General features: G+C 54.5%; 1 protein-coding gene across 3 annotated transcripts; it reads right to left on the bottom strand.

Annotated features, from left to right (window-relative positions):
- Position 1: 1 nt before the first annotated feature.
- Positions 2–20,451, bottom strand: PPP1R12C (protein phosphatase 1 regulatory subunit 12C). 3 transcript variants are annotated; one of them, XM_069457253.1, is made up of 22 exons: positions 20,035–20,451; positions 16,129–16,259; positions 15,931–16,049; positions 9,398–9,557; positions 6,028–6,172; positions 5,859–5,933; positions 4,430–4,503; positions 4,224–4,351; positions 4,041–4,114; positions 3,759–3,917; positions 3,614–3,681; positions 3,179–3,313; positions 2,868–2,958; positions 2,671–2,751; positions 2,531–2,591; positions 2,292–2,377; positions 2,145–2,185; positions 1,965–2,067; positions 1,686–1,790; positions 1,153–1,203; positions 1,003–1,053; positions 2–907 (listed from the first exon to the last, which is right to left on the bottom strand). In XM_069457253.1, the coding sequence occupies exons 1-22, from the start codon at positions 20,353–20,355 to the stop codon at positions 821–823; spliced, it is 2,346 nt and encodes a 781-aa protein (XP_069313354.1). In that variant the 5' UTR covers positions 20,356–20,451; the 3' UTR covers positions 2–820. The 3 variants fall into 3 exon arrangements, with proteins under 3 accessions (XP_069313354.1, XP_069313355.1, XP_069313356.1); XM_069457254.1 differs by having other exon boundaries at positions 2,292–2,374; XM_069457255.1 differs by having other exon boundaries at positions 2,292–2,374; positions 4,044–4,114; positions 20,035–20,355.
- Positions 20,452–24,988: the final 4,537 nt, after the last annotated feature.

The following is a 24,988-nucleotide window of genomic DNA, read 5'->3' as shown; positions in this document are numbered from 1 at the left end:
TTCCTGGTCCCAGGGTCTTGCCCGGCTATTCCTTCCTACACTGTCAGCTTCCCCTCTGGCCGCCTTGCCTGTGATCGTGTCAGCGTTGGCTTGGGGCCTTTGCTCCAACTGGTCACTCCCCACACCAGTGAGCAAGCACCTACCCATCCCTCAGCACCCCACCCAAATGGCCCAGTGGTTTGGTCATGAACGTATACAAACCCCTAAGCACAAAAGCAGGAAACAGTGGCCCTACCTCTGGCTGGGGACACAGCCATTGAGTGGCAACTTCATGACTTTTATTTGTGGTGCCTGTGCTTTGTCTCGAAAATACCTTCTCCCCCTGCCCCGGACAGTGGGCGGGGAGGGGGCAGCAAAAAATAGAAGACATCCCTCCCTATTGCACATGGACCCTATATACAGGCCCACCTGGCCGAGGCCAGTAGGGCTCTTGGCACATTCTTGGATCCCTGCTCAGGAGGGGGAGGGGTGACTGGGTGGCATCACACGTGAGGTGGGGACCTCCGGGCAGCCACTCTGGTCCTGGCTACTGATCCTTGAGCTTCTTGGTCCTCAGTTCCTTCCTGGTCCCGTCTCCAGCCCTGGTCCCCTCTGGCGACGTCCCCCTACCTGGCTTGGCCTCCCACCTCCATCCTGGCCTTGGGTGGCCCCCTTGGCTCCTGGGGACTCTGCTCCCCTCCCAGTCCAGAGGTCCCAAGAGGAGATTATGGCTTCTCAGAGACTTCCCCCGGAGCCCTGTCACTCGTGTTCACGTGGGGGAAGGGGTGTGTGTGTGGCAGAAGCAGCTGTATAAATACGGGTGTGGGAAAGTCCTCCAGAGTCACTTGGAGAGTTTGCTGATGACACGGATCAGTGCTGCGTTCTCATCCTTGAGCCGCTGGTTGTCAGCGCGGAGGTCAGACAGGGCCTGAGGGATGGGACAAGGTCAGCTGAGTGGCCCTGGCAGGCTGAGCCCCTGCCCGCCCTCGGCCCTCTGCCCCCAGCACCCCCGTGAGCTCCCACCTTCAGCTCCTCCTCCAGCTCCGCAGCCTTGCGCTCCAGGGCCCGGCGCTCCTGGAATGAATGGGGGAAGTTCAGAAAGCCAGTGAGGCTGAGCAGGGTGGGGAAAGGCCGGGGACAGCTCTGGTCCCCATCCCAGCTACTCCAACTTACGAATCTCTCCAGCTCCAAGAGGGCTGGCCTCTCAGCAAAGCGTTCCTGCCTCTGGTGAGGACAGAGAAAGAGAAAGACCAGGAGTCAGGAAGGGGAATCCAGCACAGCAGCACAGAGAAGCCAGTCTAGTTTCCTGCCCCACTAGTCAGCCCACAAGCCCCGCCCCTTACCAGTCCACTCAGGCCCCGCCTCCAAGACCCCTTCCAAAAGCTGACTGCAGCTCAAACTCCACTCCTCACCTCTGAGGCTCTGCTCCCCAGAGGTCCTACCCCTCCAAAAGCTGAGCCCTGCTCAGACAACCTCCAGGATCAGGCCCTGCCTCCCAGAGGCCCTAGCTCCGCCCCTCGTTGCTCAGACTCCGCCTCCCAGAAGCTCTAACCCCACCCGCTCAGCCCACCCATCATTGCTCAGACTCCACCTCCCAGAGGCCCTAGCCCAGCCCTTCATTAGGTGGAGCCCAGCCCAGACCGACCCTTGTCCTCAGCCTCCGTCTGCCAGCGTTCCTGCGACGTCCAGGGCTTTGGCCCCCTTACCTGCGTGGCCCGCTCCAGCTCCACCTTGAGCTGTGCCAGCCGCAGCGTGGTCTCTGTCAGGGCCTCGCGGAGCCGCTCATTCTCCCTGCGCAGCTCTGCGTACAGCTGAGGGCATGGAAGAGGCAGGCAGGGTCAGGCTTGCCAGCCCCCGGTGGCAGGTTGGCAGGGGGTGGGAATGGTAGGCATCTATTAATAGCAGGCAGGCCACTGAACAGGCAGGTAAATAAAGGCCGACAGGGAGGGTGCTTAACGGCGTGAGGGTAGGATGGGATCGTGCACCTTCCTGAAGCCTCCGTTGGGCTCCTCTGATTCCGGCTCAGGTTCTGGGTTGAGGTCCCGCTGCGAGTGCTGCCTGCGGGCGGAGGGGCCGCACTCCGCGGTGCTGGGGTGGGGGCGGACATGGTCAGGGGGCCTGCAGCCAGCATACAGGCCCGACCCCCTTCCCTGCCCTGCTCCTACCTAGATTCCGGGCTGCGGTCTGCCGGCTCCGCCTCCTCCCCCTGCGGCGGATGAGGGTTCAGAGGGGGGTTCAGCCGCATGCGGGAGTGGGGTGGTCCCACCCCAAGCCACCTCAGCACCAGCTCAGCCCCACCTGAGCCCCCTCACCTCCGCAGGCCCCCTCCACTCCTTGCCGACCTTGCGGTGCTCCCTGGCAGCCTGTGGTCCCTGACCCTGCCCGTCGGGCGCCTCTGCTGGGGGAGGGACAGGAATCAGCCCAGACACTTCTGGAGAAGGCCCCTTCTCTGCAGAGTCCGGTCCCTGGGCCCAAGCCCCCAGGAAAACAGGAAGACTGGGAGAGATGGGGTGGATCGCTGAGAGCGACTTCCCCAGAGAGCAACCCTCACCTCTCTGGGCAGGGCCGTCAGAGTTCTCAACTCCAGGGACTCGGGGTCTTCTAGAAGGGTCCTGTCAGGGAGGTGGAGGCAGAGTCAGAGCTCGCAGGAGCCCTGCACCACCCACTGCGCCCTCAGCTGACGCCTCTCACCAAGCTGTGCAGGGACTTCTCAGGCTCTGTGGCCTTCCCTGCAGCCTTCTCCGCTTCCTTCAGGTCTGTCAGAGTCACACCCTGGCGGGGAGAGGGGACAGTCAGGAAACGCCAGGGTCCAGGGTCCAGCCCCCCCCCCCCCGGGGGGGCCTCCTCCCTCAGACCCAGGCATCAGGCCCCCATCCGACTCTCCACACCTGTGTGGACCTCCGAGACTGGCGCATGAGGCGGGAGCGAGCTTTCCGCTGGGATTCAGACTCCTCATCCCGCACGGGCATCTGGTAGGACCTGCGTGAAGGGCCCCAACCTCAGGGAGGGGCCCTCGGGGCCCTGTCCCCCTCCATGGCTGACACTCTCAGGGAGGCACATTCTGTCAGAGAGGACTTCAACTCCCAGCAGACCCTGGGACCCACGCACTCAGGAGCCCCACCCAAAGCCCTGGGGACTCCTGTGTAAGGCAGTGTCTCCCAGCTGGGGGGACAGCAGCTTCCTGCCATGGCTTCTTCACCTCCGACGGTCCCGGGAGTCCGCTGGGGGCACTGAAGAGGCTGTGGGGACATTTGGCTTCACTGGGGATTCAGGCTCTGGAACCTTGGGGGCAGTGGAGTTATCCAAGGGAGGAGCAGGCTTGGTGCTCTCAGACCTGTGTGAATTCATTCATTCAACAAATGTTACTCAAGCTCGAAGCATGGGCCCAGCACTGGAGATGCAGCAGTGAACAAAAGAAACAAGTTGTCTCTGCGACAACAGTCAAATCTGAGCAGAAAAGACACAACAATGGCCACAGAAAGACTAGCAGGTTACCTAACACTTTGGAAGGATCAAGTGTGTTGGAGAACAGACACAGAGCAAGAACGGGCAACAGACTCGCTCAGGACCGTGCTGAGGACTGGAACTCAGACCTGTCTCCCAACCCCAGGGGGCCCAGGCCCGTGGCACTCACAGGGCAGAGGGCTCCAGCACCTTCCGGGAGGGGGTCGGGGTAATCCTGGCGAGACGGAGCTCCTTGGCCTGTGGAGAGAGGAGAGGGGAAGGTATTCCCCTAGACTAGGCGGGGGTCCGGGCCCTGCCCACCTCACCCTACTCACCTGGGTGGAGGTCCCTTCCAGCCAAGAGGACGAAGCTGAGCGCTGCAGCCCAGCCCCAGCGGCTCCCTCGGATCCCCGCCTTTCTGGGGGCCCCAGGGCCCCAGAGCTCCCTGTCTTCTGGAGGCCAAAGCGCCTGGAGAAGGGGGCCTCTTCAGGCAGCTGGGAGAAGAAGGTCTCAGTTATGGAGAAAGGATCCCTCTGCTCAGACTTCAAGTGTTAACCCCCATAAAGACTGCAACAAACCACGATCCCATCACCTGGAGCAGGTGCAGCCAGACTCACCACGGGGCTCTTAGGACCAGGGGATGGTGGGGAGGAGACTCCATTGAGGGTCCTGGATTCCGCAGGGTCTGGCTCTGTGTATAAGCACATTGGGGAGGTCACAGAAGATGCCACTGGCCTCCAAGAATTAGACAACCCAGCCCTCCTCCTTCAAACCCAGGAGTCCAGACTCTGGCCCCTCACCTGTGGGACCTTCTTCTCCCTCATCTTCGTCCCGGATGAGGGGCCCCCCAGCCCCACCAGGCCGGCGCTCCTTGGACAGGTCCTGGAGGGAAATCTTCTCACGGCTGCTCAGACGACACACAGAGCTCCTGCTGGGGAAGGAGAGGGTGCTGGGGTCCAAGTCCTGGGGGCCCCTTGTCACCCCAGGACTCCTCCCACCCATGTACCTTCTGTGCTTGCTGCTGGAGGGCACCTGGGGCTCCTGGCCCCTGCTCTGGGAGGCTTCCTTTTGGTTCCGAAGCTGCAAGGAGGGAAGGGGGCTGCTGGGGACAGGCAGAACACACCACAGCCCCACAGCGACACCACCATGCACAGCTGTGCCCAACCACAGGCGCTCAGTGCCTGCGGTGGCACGGAGGATCAGTGGACTCATTCAAGTTTTCCTACAGACGGCTGCGCTTCGCCTGGAAGAAGAGCTGTCCTGGGTCCTACGTGCCTGGAGTGGCCACATACAGGCACCGTCCTGTTCTCACGGCCCCCCTCCATGGGAAGCCTCCAGGCCCGTCCCCAGAGGGGTCTTTCTAGCTGCCAGGGGTGACCTGCTCACGCCTTCTCCCTGACCCCTCAGCACAGCCAGGACACTGGCCCCAGGTTTTGCTGCCCCAGCTCTGGCCCTGGCCTCTTGTGGCCTCCTCCACCACTTGCTCTCAGGTGTGGTTTCCCGGCTGGGCTGCTGTTTGTTTTCACGCCTCCATGCCTCCCTCCCACCCCTTCTGGCAAACTCTGAGTGGTGCAGTACTCATGTCTTCCAGAAAATGTTCTCACACACCCCAGGCCCGGCTCTCAGGAGCTGTGTTTCCACCCCAGCTTTTGCATATGCTGTTCCCGCAAGCCCAAGAGTGTGTCCTGGCCTCCAGGAAGCTGGCCTGAGTTCACCAAGCTGGAGCCATGACTGTTCTCTCCTGCGTCTGTCAGCCTTGACATCGCCACTGCCAACCTTCAGAAGGGGGATCTGTTTCTGTCCACCTGCCCACTCCCCAGAAACTCTAGGCCTGGCCTCAGGAGGTGTTTCCTGCTACCTAGTAGTGCTGATTGTAGCCCAGGCAGGGTTCTAAAAGCTTTTGTTTGGTACCATACGGCATAATCCACATAATATCACGTGTAACTCCTCATAGAGTAAAGGTGCACACTATTACCATCCCCATTTTACAGAGGAGGAGACTGAGGCCCAGAGTGTAAGTGACTGGCTGGAGCTCATGCAGCAAATCCACGGCAGAGCTGGGATTCCGGCCCAGGTAGTCTGGCCACAGCCCATGTCCTTAACCCCTTCAGCCTGTAACAAGGTCTGCCCAGGTGCTAGGTGGGGAACACCTTGGGGGTGACAACCCCAGCCTGAGGCCAGGCAGACAACGCCTGTCCGAATCCTCCTCCTGTCTCCCCACCAGGTGGGCGGGAAGCTCTGCAGCCAAACGTCCGTCCATGCCGCTGCTCAGGACCCTCACTGGGGCCAGGGCTGGGTCACCAGGTGGGGCAGAACAGGTCCCTGGGGCAGTGGGCATCAGGAAGGCAGGGGACGAGGACGCTCCCCTCCCTAGCCTCCAAAGAGCTGATGGGAGAGGAGAGAGCTCAGGGGAGCCCCTTGGCCCTGAGACTCACGTCCTCCTGTTTCCGGGCCAGTTCCTCCAACAGGCTCAGCACTTCCTCGTCAGCCAGGTCACAGGGACGCTGCCCCTGGGTAGGGGGAAGAGAAGGGGCAGATGATGGAGGAGGAGCAGGCCCCTCCCCCGCCCACTGCTCCCTGCTGGCCCAGCCACCTGGTCCTCACCGCGTGGGTCAGCGAGTCCATGCCCCCGCCGTGCTCGGCCAGCAGGCGGCAGGCGTCCTCCACACCCCAGTGGGCCGCTGCGTGGAGGGGGGTCCAGCCGTCCCCGTCCCGGAGCTCCGGGTCATAGCCAGCCTGAAGGAGCAGCCTGGGGGCCAGGGAGGCTCGGGGTCAGGGACTGCGCGACAAGGATCTGGGCCGTGGGCTTTCAGCCGGCCATGCCGCAGCTGCAGTACCAACTGCTACAACATCGAAACGACTGCCCCAACCCCTCACCGCCACAGTGACCCTCTGCCACCCGGCCTTGGAGCAGCAGGCAGCCTCTGTAACCTGCCCCTCATACATCAGGGGGTCACCTCCTGTGGGTTTCCGAGGCCCAGCTGCAGAGGAGGTGGGTGCAGGGCTCCCCCTGCCCGTCCCCAAACCTATCAAAGGATTGGACCCCCAAAGGGGCCGTCTCTGGCAGCGGTGTCCCAGGATCCCAGCTGGCTTAGAGCGGTGGTTCCCAACTATGGCAATGCTGCCTCCCAGGGGAAACCCAGCAAGGTCTGAAGACATCTCTGGTTGTGTAACTGCGGGGCGGCCAGGGACGCTCAACACCCTGCAGTGCTCAGGACGGCCCCACCACAAAGAATGATCGGACCCAAAATGTCACCAGTGCCAAGCCTGAGACACCCTGGCTTAGACGATTCTCTGCGACAAAATAATAACCACCTTAGACCCTTCAATTCAGGGGCAAAGGCAAGGTTATAAGCCCAGGGCAAGTCTCCGAACTCCACTCAGGGTAAGTAAGACAGGCCTATTTTTAGAGAACTAGAATGAGGTTCTGTGTCAACGAGAAAAAGCTAAAGCAAACTGGGAACAGATGGGCAGACCGAGTTATTTTATACAGAAACCTCTTAAACACAAGGTGCCCTATCTGGCCCCGCTGACCTCTTCCCTCACCTTTCCCACGCTCCGCCCCAGCTCCCTCTGCTCTGGCCCTGCTGGGTGCCCACCTCGGGCCTCCCACAGCATGTGCCCCCGGCACTGCCGCACTGCACACTGCGCCCTTCTCGGCGGCCACCCCCCACCCCGCTGTTTCCTGACCACGAAATCTCCGCGGGCCCCTCCCTGTCTTCTCCCTAGTTATAACCTGCTAAGCCAGCACTTCTCAGCTGGGATGGTGCTGCCCCCCAGGGGACACGTGGCCACATCCAGAGACAATTCTGGTTCTCACAAGCAGGGCTGCTCCTGACATCCCTGGGGCAGAGGCCGGGGAGGCTGCTCCGTACCCTGCAGCGCACGAGACAGCCCCACAGCCCACAATGACCAGCCCAACGGTAGGCTGGTCTGTTTGTCCTCCCACGACGCTGTGAGCTGCAGGTGGGCCCAGATCTGTTTACCCTGTGTCCCCAGCTCCTAACAGGCTGCCTGGCACACAACAGGTGCACAGAAAATAAGCGCTGCATTAATAATGTCAAGTGTCTACCTCTACGCTCCACTTTAATGAGGAGAATGCCAGTTACGTTCTTTTCAAAATGCAGTCAATAGATCTGAGTGCAAACACGAACCCATACGAAGAAACAGTAATGAAATTATATTCAAGGAATACTTCTAGGTTCTATGGCAGAGAATGAGGCTGCCCACACATACCAACTCTCTCTCTCTTTAGTAACAGCACTCAACTTTTAGCTGGACACCTGGTCACCCAGCAGAAGACAGATCTCCCAGTGTCTTTCATAGCTAGGAATGGACAGGTGACAGGGGTCTGAGAAATGGGATGCCAGCGTTAAGTGGTACACACAACTTTCAGATTGTTCTCTTAAAAGGAACGGACATTTGTTCCCTTTACCCTCTCCCTTTTCCTGCTGGCTGGGATGTAGGTGCCATGGCAGGAGACAAAGCAGCCACCAGGGACTCAGGAGTGGAAGCTGTGGGAGGAGAAGAGAAAAGGCTCCAGGCCTGGGTACAGCACTGGGCCTGGCCATTTAGAGTATACAGTCCCCCTTGCCATAAGGATCAGTTCAGGGATGGGCAGGTGACCAAGGTGGCCCAGTGAGTAACAGGCCTGAGACTTTTGCTGGAACTATGGAGGACCAGGTGCCCTACCTCAGCAGCAGGTGCTAAGCAGATAGGCAATACACCCGGAGCTGTTAAGGGTCATCTTTTCTTTTCTTTTTTTTTTTTTTTGAGACTCACTCTGTTGCCCGGGCTAGAGTGAGTGCCGCGGCGTCAGCCTAGCTCACAGCAACCTCAAACTCCTGGGCTCAAGCGACCCTCCTGCCTCAGCCTCCCGAGTAGCTGGGACTACAGGCATGCACCACCATGCCCGGCTAATTTTTTCTGTATATATTTTTGGTTGTCCAGATAATTTCATTCTATTTTTAGTAGAGACGGGGTCTCACTCTTGCTCAGACTAGTCTCGAACTCCTGAGCTCAGACGATCCGCCCGCCTCGGCCTCCCAGAGTGCTAGGATTACAGGCGTGAGCCACCGCGCCCGGCCAAGGGTCATCTTAAGTACCTCACTGAAGAAACCTGCCTGAAAATTAATCAATACTAAGGTGAGCAGAGAGATGGAGGGATTCATCTTAACTTCATTTTTATACTAAAATACTAAAGTGTAATATCACAAGAAAGAGAAGGGAATCGAAAGGAGAATGGGGGGCTTGAAGATGAGAACTGGAACCAACCACTCCAATAGAAAGGGGAAAGGCAGCCAAACAGAGACAAAGTAAGGCCCAAGACTGAGGCGAGGGTAACAGAAAGGAAATAGGTGCTATAGCAACTTAAAATATATACGCACCAAATAACCTAGCCTTGAAATATACAAGATTAAAACTGACAGAACTATAAACAGAAATGGGCAAAGTCAAAATCCTCCTAAGAAATTTTATTGCCCCTCTCATATCACAGTGACCAAGAGAATAAGCAGAGGGCAGTGAGGATATAGAAGCTTTAAGCAGCATGATTGCCAAGTTGACCTGATAACCCACAGAGAACACTGTACTTCACGATACCATTCTTTTCCAGCTTACATATACTGCTGTATAAGGCAAATCTCAACGGAGTTCAAAAGGTGGAATCATATAGAATCCATTCTATGACCACAATGCAATTAAACCAGGAAATTAGTAACAAATGATTGGAAAATCCTATACTTTTGGAACTTAAGGACACACTTCTAAATAATCCATGGATCAAAGAAGAAAGATTACAAATTGGAAAATGTTTTATACTGAATGACAATGAAAAAGACTACACATAAAAACTTGTGGGTGCAGCTAAGGCTGTATTTAGAGGGAAATACGTAGTCTTAGGTACATAAATTAGAAAAGACAGGGAAAGTACAAGGTCTAAGACAATGAGATGGAACAGACTGGCCCAGCTCACCTCATCACCTCAATGTAGCCCTTGGCAGCGGCCACGTGCAGGGCAGAAGCCCCGGTGCGGGGGTGCCGGGCCTCTGGCATGGCACCCCCATTCAGCCAGCACCTTGTGTCATGAAGCAGCAGTTCTTCCTCGGCTCGCTTGGCTGCCTCCACATCCACACCTGGGAGGATGAGAAGAGGCAATAGGTGGGACTCAAACACTATGGTCTGGGAAATCCAGTCCTTCTACCCGTGTGTTCCCCTCGGACTCAGAAGGCCTGGACTAGCCCAGTGGATTCCCAACTGTGTTCTGTGCACTCGAGTCCCACTAAGGGTCTGGGTCACTGCTAAGCACTGGGAGAACGGATATCACAGGCCTTTTCCTATTTCAACCAGGGATTCACCTTTATTATTTCTTAATATAAAACCTAAAGTTTATTGACAAAATCCAGTGTTTCATTACATAAAACTTCTATCTCTACCAATATAATCCTTGACACAGTATCTTCATACATTTTATCACCATTATCACTTTTTTCATCCATGAGGATAAACCAAGCAAAAAAAAAAAAAAAAGAAAACCCGCTAAATATTCACGTCATTAGGGCAACAGCTCCTTTCCTACTGAAGTGTTGGTCCCTGTTCCCAAATGTGCTACCACCTAAAGCAATCTGTAAGAGCAAAGCATGCTTCCCATTAGTCAATTTCACCACATCCGACTGTTGCACATTTATAGATGCAAAAGGCAAGTTATGACTTAAAATTATCAAAACAGGCAGCCTTTTTGAGGCTGAAACCTTATGTGTTCACTGTCACTTAGAATCTTTATTCTTTTGCGTGCTATAAACTCTTGAGATAGGAAGTTAAAGTTGTATTTTCTAGAAATGTTTAATCTTTCTCCTGGGAAGATTATTTTGTCTATTACTTTTTCAATGGTGAAATCTTTCACGCTTACCAAAGCACTATATAGAGCTGAGCTGTCCTATACAATAGCCACTGGCCACGTGTAGCTACTAAGCACTCAAAATGTCGCTGATACAAATTGAGATGTGTTGTAACTATAAGTACACACCAGACTGCAAAGTGTGAAGAAAAAGATAAAGTGACTCATGAATTGTTTTTGTGTACTGACTTCATGTTGAAAGGATAATATTTTGGATATAGGCCGGGCGCGGTGGCTCACGCCTGTAATCCTAGCACTCTGGGAGGCCGAGGTGGGCGGATCGTTTGAGCTCAGGAGTTCGAGACCAGCCTGAGCAAGAGCGAGACCCCACCTCTACTAAAAATAGAAAGAAATTATATGGACAGCTAAAAATATATATAGAAAAAATTAGCCGGGCATGGTGGCGCATGCCTGTAGTCCCAGCTACTCGAGAGGCTGAGACAGGAGGATCGCTTGAGCTCAGGAGCCTGAGGTTGCTGTGAGCTAGGCTGACGCCATGGCACTCACTCTAGCCTGGGCAACAGAGTGAGACTCTGTCTCAAAAAAAAAAAAAAATATTTTGGATATACTGGGTTAAAGAGAATCTATTATTAAAATTAACTTTACTTGTTTCTTTTTACTTTTTAAAATGCATCTACTTGAAAATTTTATTTTTTAAAATTATTTATTTATTTATTTTGCTTCTCAGTTAACTTGAAGAGACAGTAAAAATTTTAAATTACACTTGCAGCTCGAATTGGATTTCCATTAGATGAAACTGGCAAAGAACTCATGTACCATCACCCTGGCTGAAAAATTAAAATGCAACAGAGCCAACACCAGACCATATGCCCCTCCCCAATTTCATTCCACTCCCTCATGCCCAGAGGTAACCACAATCATGAACAGGTGTTTTGTTATACCCTTACTACTTGTATTGTAAGCCTACGCACAGTGGCTCATGCCTATAATCCTAGCACTTTGGGAGGCCGAGGTGGATCGCCTGAGGCCAGGAGTTCAAGACCAGCCTGAGCAACACAGCGAGACCCGTCTCTACAAAAAAAAAAATAGAAAATTTAGCCGGCCACAGTGGCACAGGCCTATAGTCCCAGCTATTTGGGAGGCTGAGGTAGAAGGATCGCTTGAGCCCAGGAGTTGGAGGTTGCAGTGAGCTATGATGATGTCACTGTACTTTAGTCTGGGTGACAGGGCAAGATTTTCTCTCCAAATTAAAAAAAAAAAAAAAAAGCATCCTCCCTACATATATTGTAAACTTCTGCCGTAAGGCTATAAATGGGATCTATGAAGTGCAATCTCATAAATTCTGAAAGTTCTTGTCCCACTGCAAGAAACAAGAGTTCCCATTGCTCCACCCTTGCCAGTACCTGGAACTACCCGAGGGTCAATCCTGCCTGTCTTCGAGTGTAACACTCCACCTTCCAGCTGTCTTGGATGTTGGACTCCAAGTAAGTTCACTTCAAAAGTTTCAAAAGCACTTTAAGTCTCCTTCCTGCTCAGTTCTGCACCCCTGTAAGAAGTGGCCAGGGAGGATCCCCTCTGCTCAGAACACGGCAGTCTCAACTGTGCGTCGCTGGGGCCACGGAAACAGCGCTTGTAGCACAACTGTTGCTCAGGCCTGCCGGCATCCATTCTCCCATCTTCAGTAACCACATTTTGACTTTCCTCACTCTTACTTTTGCTCCAATGTGGCAGAGCCCACAGCCTGGCTCCAGAGGTGGGCATCTCACCAGGCCTGCCTATCACCTGAGCTACAGTGATGGGCTCAGGGGCTGGCAAGCGACCAAGGGGACCCAATGCACATCAGAGAGCTGTGGCTTGACGACAGGGAAAGAGGCAGCCTGTTTCAGTCGGGATTCCAGCCTGTAGTTAGGAGCCACACCAAGTACCTCACTGAGAGAAGCTGCCTGACAACGAAGCCAACACAGAGGGAAGAGGAGTGACCAAGAGATGCTTTTGACTTTATATGTGCCCCTGGATCAAACTATGTCTGAAGCCCACAGAACTCATGGACTTTAGTTACATATGCCCATAAGCTGCCTTTTAAAAAAAAAAACTGTGGTGAAATACACATAAAATTTACCATCTTAACCATTCTTAAGTGCACAGATCAGCAGCATTAAGAACATTCACAGCATGGTGCCCCCATCACCACCATCCATCCTCAGAACTAGCTCACCTTACAAAACTGAAACTCTGTACCCATTAAGCAACAATTCCTTATTCCTCCCTCCTCCCAGTCCCTGGCCACCACCATTCTATTGTCCATGATTCTGACTATTCTAAGTAACTCGCAGAAGTGGAATCATGCAGTATTTGCCCTTTTGTGACTAGCTTATTTCATTCAATGTCCTCAAGGTTCATCCATGCTGTAGCATGTCCCAGAATTGCCTTCCTTTTTAAGGCTGCATAATATTCCATGGCATGTGTGTAACACACTCTGCTTATCCATTTAGCCAGTGATGGACACTCAGTTTGCTTCCACCTCTGGGTTACTGTGAATAATGCCAGGCACATGGGTGCATAAATGGCCTTTTCTGGCCTGAGCCAGGCTGAAAGGGTTTCTGGTACTTGCACAGAGTCGTGCCTGACTTGTCAGTTGAGTCCACCGGGCCAGAGGCCTTCAAGGTGAAGGAAAGGTGTGCTCCAGGCCAGGCGGCGACCCGCTGAGCAGATCAGGTCCTGTCACTGGGCAGCAGACTCAGAAAGAGGAAGACAGCAGGTGAGGCAGGGACAGTGGAGGGGACAGCTGCACCTCTCACTGGTATCTCCTCCCCCCAACCCTGTCTGTGAGCGGCTGACAGGGTCACGCTGCGGCCGGCACCTGTCTGGATGCCCAGCACCTCTGGAGGGTTCTCCATCCTCTAGACATGTGTCCCACATGTGGGGGCAGAAGCCACTTTCCTCCTTGCAGCCAGGGTGCAGCCTGCGATCCTGATCGTGCCCACCACACCCCCACTGCAGCTCCTGTGTGAAGGTGGGTGTCGAGGAGGGGTGCTGGCAGAGGCGGGGGGATTCCAGAGGCAGCGTCCCACCCCAGCAGTGCAGGGTCTTTCCAGTGGACTCGCTGGCATTTGTTGCTGGCTGACCCTACAAGCCAGCACCCCCAACCCGCACAGCTTTGCCCAGCCTTCTCCTCAGCCGCAGAAAGGGGCCCCTCAGAAGCCGACGCAAGCTATGGGCAACTTCTGCAGAAAAACAGAATGTCAAAAGTACACAGACCCCCCTGGAGGCCATTCTTGGTCTCCCTGGGGTCCAAGGGAGGGCGAAGACCGATCCAGACAGAAGGAGACTATATGGATGTGGGAACCACGGGCAGGGCCTGACCCCAGGCTGGGTCCTGAACCAGAAGCAGAGAAGCTATATAAAGACCGGCAAGGGGTCGCCTGGAGAGACCAGGGACAGCACTGCAGCACCAAGGTTAAAAGGCCCAGGGCCTGATGACGGGAGGGTACCGCGGTTGGCTCCTACTGTGGCTATGCAGCAGCTGCCCTTGTGGGAGACACCTGCTGAGCATCAGGGCAGAGAGTTACAATGTCTGCGACAGAGTCTGAAATGGCTCGGGAATGGGACGGAGGGACGGAGGGAGAGAGGAAAAGAAAGGAAAGGGAAGAGAAGAGAGGAGAAAGGAAGGAAGGAAAGAAAAAACATTTATACACGTATGGGAGGAAGGTGGAGGAGGGAGGGCATGAGAGCACACAAATGTATCAAAAAATTAGAAACTGGTTTGAGGTTGCTGTGAGCTACGCTGACGCCACGGCACTCTAGTCCCGGCAACAGAGCGAGACTCGGTCTCGGAAAAAAAAAGTTAGAAACTGGTGAATCTATACTGTATGATGCCATTTATATGCAGTGCACAGGACAGCAAGTCTACAGAGAGAGCACATCAGTGGTTGCGGGGGCGAGGGGTACGGCTGGAGGTGATGGCTCAGGGGTGTGGGGGGTTTTTAGGGGATGATGAAAACCTTCTAAAATCAACGTGGTGATGATGCACGACTCTGAGAATACTCTAAAAACCACTGAAGTGTGCACTTTGACTGGCTGAACTGTAGGGCACGTGAATTACATCTCAAAGAACTGTTTCAAAAAAAAAAAAAAAAAAAAAAAACCACACTGGCAAATGTCAGCCAAGGCTATCTGGGTGTTCATGGTGTTATTGCTGCAATTTTCTGTAAGTCTGAAGCTTTTCAAAAATAAAAAGTTGGAGGAAGGGAACGGAGAGAGCCCAGCTCCAGGGCTGATTTTACCCACACCCCACGTTAAGCACAGGAGGGCTCCCAAACCTCAGATCTCCACCTCCATGAGTCCCATTAGTGACTCATGTCCCCACAGCGCTCTCACGGCCACCTGAACTCCAAGCCCCATGTAGAACCCTACCCTTCTCCAGCCTGGCCAGCGACACCGTTAAGCACAGCCAAGCTGAAATCTGCCAGGATCTGTTCCTTCATCAGAGTCTCCCTTTCCTCCTTTCCTCCCAAACAGTCCTCTAGGGCCGAGCCGGGCCCTATGCTCACGCCTTGTCATCGATAACCACACCGCACCCTGACCACCACCCCATGAGGCAGTGCCAGCCACCCCTGTTTCAGTCATACGGGAAGTGAGCTACAGGAACGTGCCTGGGGCCAAACAGCCAGTCACTGACAGAGCTGGGCGGCGAACCCATCAAGTCGGACTTCAGAAGCCACATTCGGGACCCAGGGATCCTCTGGGGTGTCTCACAGGCATCACACACCTGCTAGAAGCAACACCCCTCCCCCAGGAAAAGTGAACATGGCCAAACACAGAGTTTCAGGGGGTTCTTGGGCCCCACACGATGGACCCCTGAGGCACTGTTACTCTCAGATCACAGGGAGAGCAGTCCCAGCAGCCCCTGCCTGCCTCTACTGCCCTCCCTAAACGCATCGCCTTCCGGAAGACCTACGCCAGGCTCCCGGCAATACCCTGCTGGATGGACTTTGGACAAGTCCCTCCTTCTGTGTGTGGCTTGATTTCCTCAGCTATTCAGGGAGTAAAACGACACTTCCAGCTGACAGCAGTCTGAGCTCTTATTCTGTGCCACCCCTGGGCTTCAAGCAATCCCTGAGGCAGGTACCTACACCCACATTTCGCAGGTGAGGAAACCGAGGCACAGAGAGAGCCAGAGAATCCTAAGAAACAGGTTTGGTTTTTTTTTTTTTTTTTGAGAGACAGAGTGTCACTTTGTTGCCCTGGCTAGAGTGAGTGCCGTGGCGTCAGCCTAGCTCACAGCAACCTCAAACTCCTGGGCTCAAGCAATCCTCCTGCCTCAGACTCCTGAGTAGCTGGGACTACAGGCATGTGCCACCATGCCCAGCTAATTTTTTCTGTATATATTTTTAGTTGTCCAGATAATTTCTTTCTATTTTTAGTAGAGAAGGGGGGGGGTTCTCACTCGTGCTCAGGCTGGTCTTGAACTCCTGACCTTGAGCGATCTGCCCGCCTCGGCCTCCCAGAGTGCTAGGATTACAGGCGTGAGCCACCACGCCCGGCCCAGGTTTGGCCTTTGAACCCAGGCAGCCTGATTCCAAAGCTCTCAACCTGGGGCCACAAGCGAGGAAGAGCACCCCCGCCCCGCACATGGCACACCAGAGGCCCACCTCGGCGCGCGATTTCCGCCTTCAGCAGCCCCTCCATGGCATCTGACTCAGCCAGGTCCAGGGGCAGGTCCCCGTCACTGTTGACGGCAGCGATGTTGGCCCCATGGCTCAGGAGGTACCTGGGGGTAGGGGGTGGTCAGGGCTGAGGGTCCAGGCCCCTGCCCCATCCGGACCCTGCCCACCCCTCCCTTGCCTCACCTGGCAATGTCCAAGTAACCACAGGAGGCGGCCACATGCAGAGGTGTCCAGCCCTCGTTGTCTGCCTGGTTCACCGTGGCACCCTGCTCCACCAGGAAGCGCACCACCTCCAGGTTCTCATCGATGCAGGCCTGCAGAGCGGAAGGCAGGGCTGTCAGCACAACCCAGCCCACCCACGGCACACCCAGCAGAGCAGGACTCCGAAAGGGAGCCACGAAACAGATCCAGGGGCCCAGCGCGAGTGTGTTGGGAAAAAGACCCTGATGGCCTCTGCCACAGGCCCTGCAGGCCCTCCTGCCGCCAACTGTTTAAGACACTCCTGGCTGCCCCATGGTCACGTCAGCCAGGCATTTGGAGCTCAGTGGAGACCACAAGGACTCCCAGCTGCCTGTAAACAGAAAGTGAACAGGGAAGGGATGGAGGCTTCTCGTCCAGGTGTGAGAATCCTGAATGGTGCTTGGTAGACATGTTACGACCCAGTCACCACCTGCAGGGTGGGGATTGCAGAGTTCAGACTAAAGGAGGAGGTTCCAGCATCTTTTCTTTCAGACCCAGGGGTCCAGGCCCCAGCCACTCCCCCTTAGACCCAGCCAGTTCCTTCCAAGGGACAAGACTGGAGTACACACCCCAGCAGATACACTCCAGGAATCGACAGGGCTGGTAAAGTCCCCCGCCTCTGGGATACAGGGTGGGGGTCCTAGACAGGATTCCCAAAGAGGGTGACACGCCGGGATTCCTGTGTGCTCAGGAGCCCTAGCTGGCACAGCTACCGTTCACTGGGGGCCTGCTATGCCTGAGGTACTGCGCCAAGGGGTTTACTTGGACCATGTTGTCTAATCCTCCCACGTACAGAGTGAAAAGTCAGGAAGGTGGAACCCTGGGCTCAAGTCAGCACAGCAAGTGGGGTCCAGAGGAGAGACTTCACCAGGGGCTCATCATGTGGATGCTGGTGGCACTGGGAGCTGCAGTGGGTCTGAGAGAGGGTGTGGGCCTAAACTCCTGGGTCCTCAGGATAAATTAACTCCCCAGCTCCCTCACCTCCCCAAAGCTGCCCATCTGGAGGAGGGGGAGGGAGCTACGAGGGCCAAGAGCATGAAGTCATGGAAACTCAGGCTGCAAAAGGGGGGCCACACGTGCCCTGGGAACGGGATGAACTCTGGGCTCGTTTATTTCCACCCAGTTGTCATGGCGATGGGGGAGGGGGGCAAGGAGAGAGATGGGCATTTCCCTTTCAAGGATCTGCCCAGCACAGGCATCCATGTGAAAGATGCCTGAGGCCTGGGCACCAGGGACCCAGGGATCTAGGCCCAGCCCCTCCTCCCTCAGACCCAGGGATCTAGGCCCAGTCCCTTCTCCCTTGGACCCGGAGGTCTGGGCCCAGCCCCTCCTCTTGCAGACCCAGGAGTCGGGGCCCCCAGCCCCTCCTTTCGGCCCAGGAGTCGGGGCCCCCAGCCCCTCCCTGTTCAGACCTGAGAATCCTGGCTCCCAGAATCCCACTCCTACTCCAGACCCCAATCCCCTAGCTACTAATGCACATGGCAACTTGCGCAGGGTGGGAGTGGGGGCAGTGTACCAGGTTTGCCAAGTAGGGGTGGGGGCTGAGGCTTGAGAACTTACAGGAAACACAGCCATGGCAACAGGCTGATGCTGGGGGATCTGTTCCAGGAAGGGTTCAAGACAGAAATCCCAGCCCCAGGTGGAGGAACCAACTGACACTCAGGAGGCACCCAAATACAGCGGCCAATCGTACCTATTTCCTAAGACTGAGCGTTTTCAGCACTAAAACCAGGCCAGTCCCATGCAAATATGGGGTGGTCACCCCAGACCTAGACCTGAACCAAACCCCAGCTCCCTGCTTGCTGGCCATGTGACCTGAGGAGGGAACTCCCTTTTTCTGAACCCCAGACCACTTCTGTCCTCAGGCCTCCTGCAAAGCCATGGAGGCCGAGTTCAGCAAGCGCTCACCCCACAGTAAGAGGCGAATCCACCCAAGAGGCAGCCTGACAGGCAGGGCCAGGGCAGCTCCTGTGGGGGCCAGGTCAAGGAGGTGGTCAGGGACTCTGAGGGACACAGGGGAAGGGTCTGGGTCTGAAAAGCAGGGTCAGGAGCCCTGCAGGGAGGGTGCAAGAGAGCCGGGGACATGGACTGACAGACAAGAAAAGGGACACTGAAGCCTGAGCCCCTCTCTCAGGCCAACCGAGGACACGGAAACCCAGAGAACGGCCTCAGGGAAGTGGTACTCCACTCTGGGTGAAGGAAAATGTCCCAGAGATAGCACTGGGGCCACTGCAGGGACAGGGCCTGGGGGTGTGGAAACAAAACTCTTGGCCTCAAGTGATCCTCCTGCCTCAGCCTCTCCAGTAGCTGGGACTACAGGTGTGAGCCAGCATGCCCAGACCCAACTGCTGCTCTTCTTTGGAATCCGGGTGCTGGACCTGGTCAAGCATCCTCCCCCTTCCACTCCAACCCTGTCACATTTTGCTTCCTAGGACCCTCTCCAGCCTCACCAGTAACTGAACCTTAGGGATTCTGGCAAGGAGAAGGGGCTCCAGGAAATGGGGGGTTGTCACCAGAGAAGGAATCTGCTCAACAGGAGGTGGCAGTTGGACCGATATTGAAAGACTAGGAAGGAGAAGGCCTGGGGATGGGGCTTTTCAGTGGCCAGGCTGTCTCTGGTGGTCCCACTTGGGGGGAGCAGGGGAGAGAAAGGCACCCAGAACCAGAGAGAGCCCTGGGAACATAAGCTGGCCCTGGCTCTGGGACACAGGATCACTGGAGGCAGCAATCAGGGGGTCTTGAAGAGAACGTAGGGCCCAGGTTGGAGGAAGAGGACTAACAGGGTTCTAGAACCCTTGGAAGATGATATCACAAGGGGCCAAGAGAGAAGTCACAGTCTATGGGAGGGGAAAGCTGCCCAAATAAAAGGAGAGGTGACCCAAATCCACAGAAGGAGGGGTGACCAGGCAAAGAAAGCAAGATGATCAAGAGGACAGAGTGGTGGCCCACAGCCAGGAAGAAGCAGTGCCCTAAGGTTATCCAGAAAAAGGGTGACGGATGCAGGCCTGGCCACAGGAAGGGGAGAGAGGGGAAGAGGAGGAGATACATCACTAAGAGAAGGCCCATGGTAAGAGGCACAAAATGGCACAAGACCCAGCATGAGAATGAAGGGGGAAACAACTGAGTTAAGAGGTTAGGGGTTGGGAGGAGAGAGAACATGAAGCAACCCAGAAAAGGGAAGCATCCACTTCATAGAAACAAGGTGGTACAGAGCCTAGAACGAAGTGGCTCAGGAAAGAGCATCCTTAGGCAGCAACAAATGGCACGGACCGACAGAGAGAATGGGTGGGAGAAGACAGAACCTGAAAGAAGGGGCACTGAACGATCTGGGCCTAGCCAAGGCGGTGGCCCAGGCCACAGACTCAGCAAGGAAGGAGGCACAGGCCCAGGAAAGAGAAGGATGCAGCTCAGTGAAAGCAGCACCTGCCTAGAAAGAGGAAACAGTGGGCCAGAGATAGCCTGGCAGCAAGCAGAGCTGGAAGAAGTGGTACAGGTTCAGGAAAGAGATGGCAGAATTAGGTGGCAGAATAGAACTGGCACAAGTAGAAGTGGCACAGACGAAACAAGTAAAGGGCATTCAGGGTCCGGAAGACAGCAGCGTCAAAGTGGCCAAGACCAGGACCAGAGACAAGGGCCAGACAGCCGTCAGAGCCGGCTTAGGTTCAGGGAGAGGGCAGCGCAGGACCTGGGCAGCCAAAGCCCTGGGCCAGTAACGACGGCGCAGATCAAGACTGGCAACGGTGGCTCAAAGTTGAGAAGGGGGGACGCTCAAGGTGGCGCAGATCAAGAGTGGGTCAGCTCCAGGAAAAGCGCAGAGCGACCGAGACGACCCGGGTCGGGGGTGCTGACCTGGTGGAGGGCGCTGATACCGTCGGCGTTGGTGGAGTCGAGCACTGCGCGGGCGGGCGGCGGGGCAGCGGGGTCGAGCTCGGCGCCGGGGCCGGGGTCGGCGGCGCGCAGCATCAAGCGCGCCTCGTCCAGGTCTCCGCCCGCACAGGCCGCCAGAAACTCGGCTGCGCGCTCGAAGCGGACGGTGCGGGCGCGGCGTTCCCCGTGGCCCGGCTCCGCGCCCGCCCGCGCCCCCCACTGCCGCAGCTGCTCCCGCCGCCGCTCACGGGCAGCCGCGGCCGCCGTCCCCGGGCCCGCCGCCGGGCTGTCCTCGCCCGACATCGCGCCGCCCGCCCGCCCAGCGAGCGAGCGAGCACGGAGCACCGGACAGCAGCCGCCGCCACTGTCCCCCGCCCGCCCCGGGGACCGCCGGGAACTGCAGCTCTCCGCGCACCGCCCCAAGGATCTCCCGGCCCCCGCCCGACGCGCTGACGTCACAACGTAGCCCCAGGGCACCCTGGGAATTGGAGTCCGCAGGTCGGAGAAGCGCCTAGCGATCGCCTGATGGGATGGGGAGGGCAGGGGGCAGGTCGCAGGGAACTCTGGGAAATGGCGCCTATAACCGGAAGTTGCTGCTAGCGACTTTCTCCACTTGCTATTACCCGAGGCCTACCGGGAAGGCCGCAGCTCCCAGGCGACAAATGGAAATCGCCTGGGCGAGGGCATGCTCCGAGGATCGCTGGGAAATGGAGTCTCAGGCTGAAGGGGTGTCCCAGGGCGTGCTGGGAAATGAAGTGCACGGTATAAAGGGGTCGAAGAGCAGGCCCCGGGGCCTGAGGGGAAATCGACTGGACAGCTGGGTTCTAAAGTATTTAAAACTGATTTTTCCATATACCTTATCACTTTTCCACGTACTATATAATTTATTTTGAATTTTTTCCCCGCCCCTACCACGTAGAAATAAGTTCCCCGAGGGCAGAGATTTTTGTCTTCCGTGCGCACTACTCATTCTCAGCGCCTAGAACTGAACCTGAGCGTGCGCGATCGAAGACAATTGTATGAATGAATGAATGGAGGCCCTAGGTCGTGGGAAACACCAGGGCACCATGGGAAATTGAGTCCACAACCCAGAAGTCCCTAAAGACAATTCACCTCCAAGCTTCCCCGGGTGACTGACTGCCCAGGGCATGCTGGGAAATAAGGTTTGCGCTGCAAAGGTCATGGCAACAAACTACTACCCGAGGGCATGCTAGGAAATATAGTCCGCAGGATCACGATGTTAAAAGCACACCTGGTCGTAGGCACGGCCCCAAGGAACCCCAGGAAATCGAGCTTAAGGACAAGAGAAGTCCAAAATCCAAAATCCCTAATGGTAATCCCTGGATCACACCGGGAAAGCAACCCAAGGGGTTGGGCCCACAACGACAGGCCCCCCCCGCCCCCCGCCAGCCTTCACTGACCCACCCTTCTCCGGCGCCCACGGGCCATGGAGCTCTCTGGGAAATGTAGTCCATGCTCTAGCACAGTCACAAGGCAGACTGGGATTTGTAGTTCAGTGCGAGGCTTTCCAGTAGTTTTGGTAGTGAATCACCATATTGCAGACCCAAGTGATAAGCACGCCTTAAGAATTCTGCATCTACATCCACATTGGGAAGGTGGCAGACACTTTGAAACAGGAACAGAGATCCATAAAAATCACACAGACAGCTGCCAAAACTAGACAGAGGCAACAGACTTTTTTCCCAAGGGTTATTAGGGTAGCCCACCCACTCTGAAGTCCTTAGGCTGGCGCAGAAAATAAACTCCAAATCCCATGAGGCCTATCCCTATACAAAGGGACAGCCTGGTGGCTCTTGAGATGTGTGCTCTCTGAACCCCACACTTTCCACACACATGCACACCAGCTTCCTTCTCTCAGAAAGACAAGTAAACCTTCAGGGTATTAGTGTGTGTGGTTGTGGTTTTGTGTGTATTTCTGTGCCTGTGCAAAATTGTACTACCTTATAATTATGTGTATTCGATCATGACTGTGACTGGGTATATGTAGTTTATGGGTGCTTGTGTTTATGTTTGTACATGTTCTGTAGACATGTCTATGTATATTTCCATGACTGTGATTTTTTTGTGTGTGTGGGAAACACAGTTTGGGGTATCTACACAACCCACCCAATGAACTGTGGGACATACTTTGGCCATCAGCTCTATTAGCAATCTTTACATTGACTGCTTTCTTTAGACTACTATTTTAAAAAATTTATTCCAGCTCTGAAGTTGACAGTTCTGGATTTGAACGTTGTCTCAGACCACTTCCTAGCTCTGTAACCTGGGCCAGTGTCACTGTCTCCACCTCCCGGAGTTGTTGAGATGGTGTACATAAAGTATCTGATAATTAGACTGCATTGGCTGTGAACATGCATCTCTGTATTCTGCTTGACAAAATTCTCTTTTGCCATTTTCTTTTCCATAGTGAAGACTTTTTCACTTTTTAGAACTGCTGTTTTCTCTCCATGTTAACAGTGGAATTTCCAGGCTTAACCTTGGAACTGCAGGCCCTCCTCATTGCTGGTGAAAATAACCTCAGAAAGATAAGAAGAAGAAAATGTTCCCTCTTCCCCTGTAATAGCAGGAACCATAAAGATGGTTCAGATAAGGGAGTGAAGTGAAAACATCCATGGAACTATCAAATTGACTCTCTCATCCCATGTGGAGACAGGGGTAAGACTATTATAAGCCCATTCTGCTTTCTGTTATTTTAAAACTGTCCTTAGAATAGCTATTTGCATAAAAAATTTAAAGTTTAAGAAGAAATTGTATTGTCAAAGATACCCCATGGCTGACCCACCTGGGGACTATGAACACATTAAAATATCCCCTGAGTCCCCAAACTCACACCAACAGGAAGGAGGCTTTGAAATTGCTAAACTTCCCAAGAATGGCATCGTCCCAAATGTCATCTTCAGATTTGGGCAGGAAAAGAAGCCTTTTCCCAAATGCAGTGTCAGGGCCATAGTGATTATAGAGATTAAGGGGGTTTTATCCCAGCATGTAGAACCAGGTCTTCCAGCTTTGTTAACATACCATCTCTGTTCCTGTCCAGTGACTACTGTGGGCTTCACTTTCTCCCCTTTTCCATACAGTAGTTTATTGTTGTTGCTGTTATGACGTTTTCCCTATTCCTTCTCCTCCATTGTGGATTTAAGGAAAGAGAGCTTGTCCTTTTTTTGGTTTTTTGTTTTTTGTTTTTTTTTTCCTGAGGCAGAGTCCCACTGTGTCACCCTGGCTAGAGTGCCATGGTGTCAGCCTAGCTCACAGCAACCTCAAACTCCTGGGCTCAAGCAATCCTTCTGCCTCAGCCTCCCAAGTAGCTGGGACTACAGGCATGCGCCACCATGCCCGGCTAATTTTTTCTATATATTTTTAGTTGTCCAGCTAATTTCTTTTTATTTTTTAGTAGAGACAGGGTCTCGCTCTTGCTCAGGCTGGTTTCCAACTCCTGAGCTCAAACAATCCGCCCACCTCAGCCTCCCAGAGTGCTAGGATTACAGAGCTTGTCTTTTTGTTTATAGGATGCCAGACCATCCAGAGACACATCCAAGCCTGACTAATAGGTCCAGTCTGACTCCAAGAACCAGGGTTACTGTCCTTGGAGACTGAATGTGTTCCGTTGCAGGATCTATATACTTGTGTTGGGTAACAAAAGAGGTGGATTATGTCAGAGATTATTAATTACCTGCCCATAACTATTGTCTCCTTCCTCAATAATAGAACCATGATTTATTTATTTGTGTGTGTGTGTGTGTGTGTGTGTGTGTGAGACAGTCTCCCTGTGTTGCCTAGGTGAGTTCCATGGCATCAACCTAGCTCACAGCAACCTCAAACTCCTGGGCTCAAGCGATCCACCTGCCGCAGCCTCTCTAGTAGCTGGGACTACAGGTGTGTGCCACCAAGCCTGGCTAATTTTTTCTATTTTTAGTAGAGATGGGGTCTCACTCTTGCTCAGGCTGGTCTCAAATTCCTGAGCTCAAGCTATCCTCCCACCTCGGTCTCCCAGAGTGCTAGGATTACAGGCATGAGCCACGCGCCCAGCCCATGATTTTTTTTTTTTTTTTAATTTGGAAAGGAGAGCTTTCTCATGAAGGGTTGCAGCCTGCAGGGTGGCTATTCTGACAGGCTGGAGAGCAATTGCCTTGGGCAGAAGCTGAGAGCGTACTTCAAGGGAGGAACAATGGGGAACAGGAAGTTATGCTAAGTAATGTGGCCAAATATACACATTTAACTAACTATGGGAAGAGTCATGAATATTGACAAAAAGAGAAACATGCACATGCACAAATAAGCTTCCTGCCCCTTCATGGGTCGCACGCACAAAGAAATGGCAGCTTTAGTGTGGCTCTGAGGGTGGAGTTTTCAGCCTTCTGATCTCAAAAGGTGAAACAGAGGACCTGAAAAGCAGCACTGTGCATCCTCCATAGACTGGCCAGAACCACTCTGTGGTCAGTGGTCTCTTACCAGGAAGGAATGCTGGTCAGTTGTTACATTGAAACCGCAAAAAGGGAGGAGAGATCATGAGATTGGTTTCTGTTTAGAGGTTAGGGAAGAAAGCCTGTGGCTGTTAGTAAGGAAGGGAGTATAATCAGGTGTATCTGACCTCGCATCCCATCATGGCTGGGAACTCAGTTTTAAGGTTTCTTTGGGGTCCCCTTGGCCAAGAGGCAGTCCAGAACCACGATTGTGCTTGGGATGATAAGGCACCCACCTAACTAAAGAGCAAGCTGGAGACTCAGCCTCCTTTGCAATGAAAGGAAGCCAACGAAATGTGCTGAACATTGCTGAAGTGGACTTCCAGAAAGGCTTCATAAAGAGGGATGATTCAGCTGAGGGGTGCACACTTCTGATCACACCTTCGGTCATCATTCTTCCTGGAAAGTGGATATGATGGCTACAGCTCCAGATACCACATGGCGCCCATGAAGTG

Source organism: Eulemur rufifrons, chromosome 24 (genome assembly GCF_041146395.1).
Source record: "Eulemur rufifrons isolate Redbay chromosome 24, OSU_ERuf_1, whole genome shotgun sequence".
Taxonomy (NCBI): domain Eukaryota; kingdom Metazoa; phylum Chordata; class Mammalia; order Primates; family Lemuridae; genus Eulemur; species Eulemur rufifrons.
This window is presented reverse-complemented; position numbering and strand designations above follow the sequence as displayed.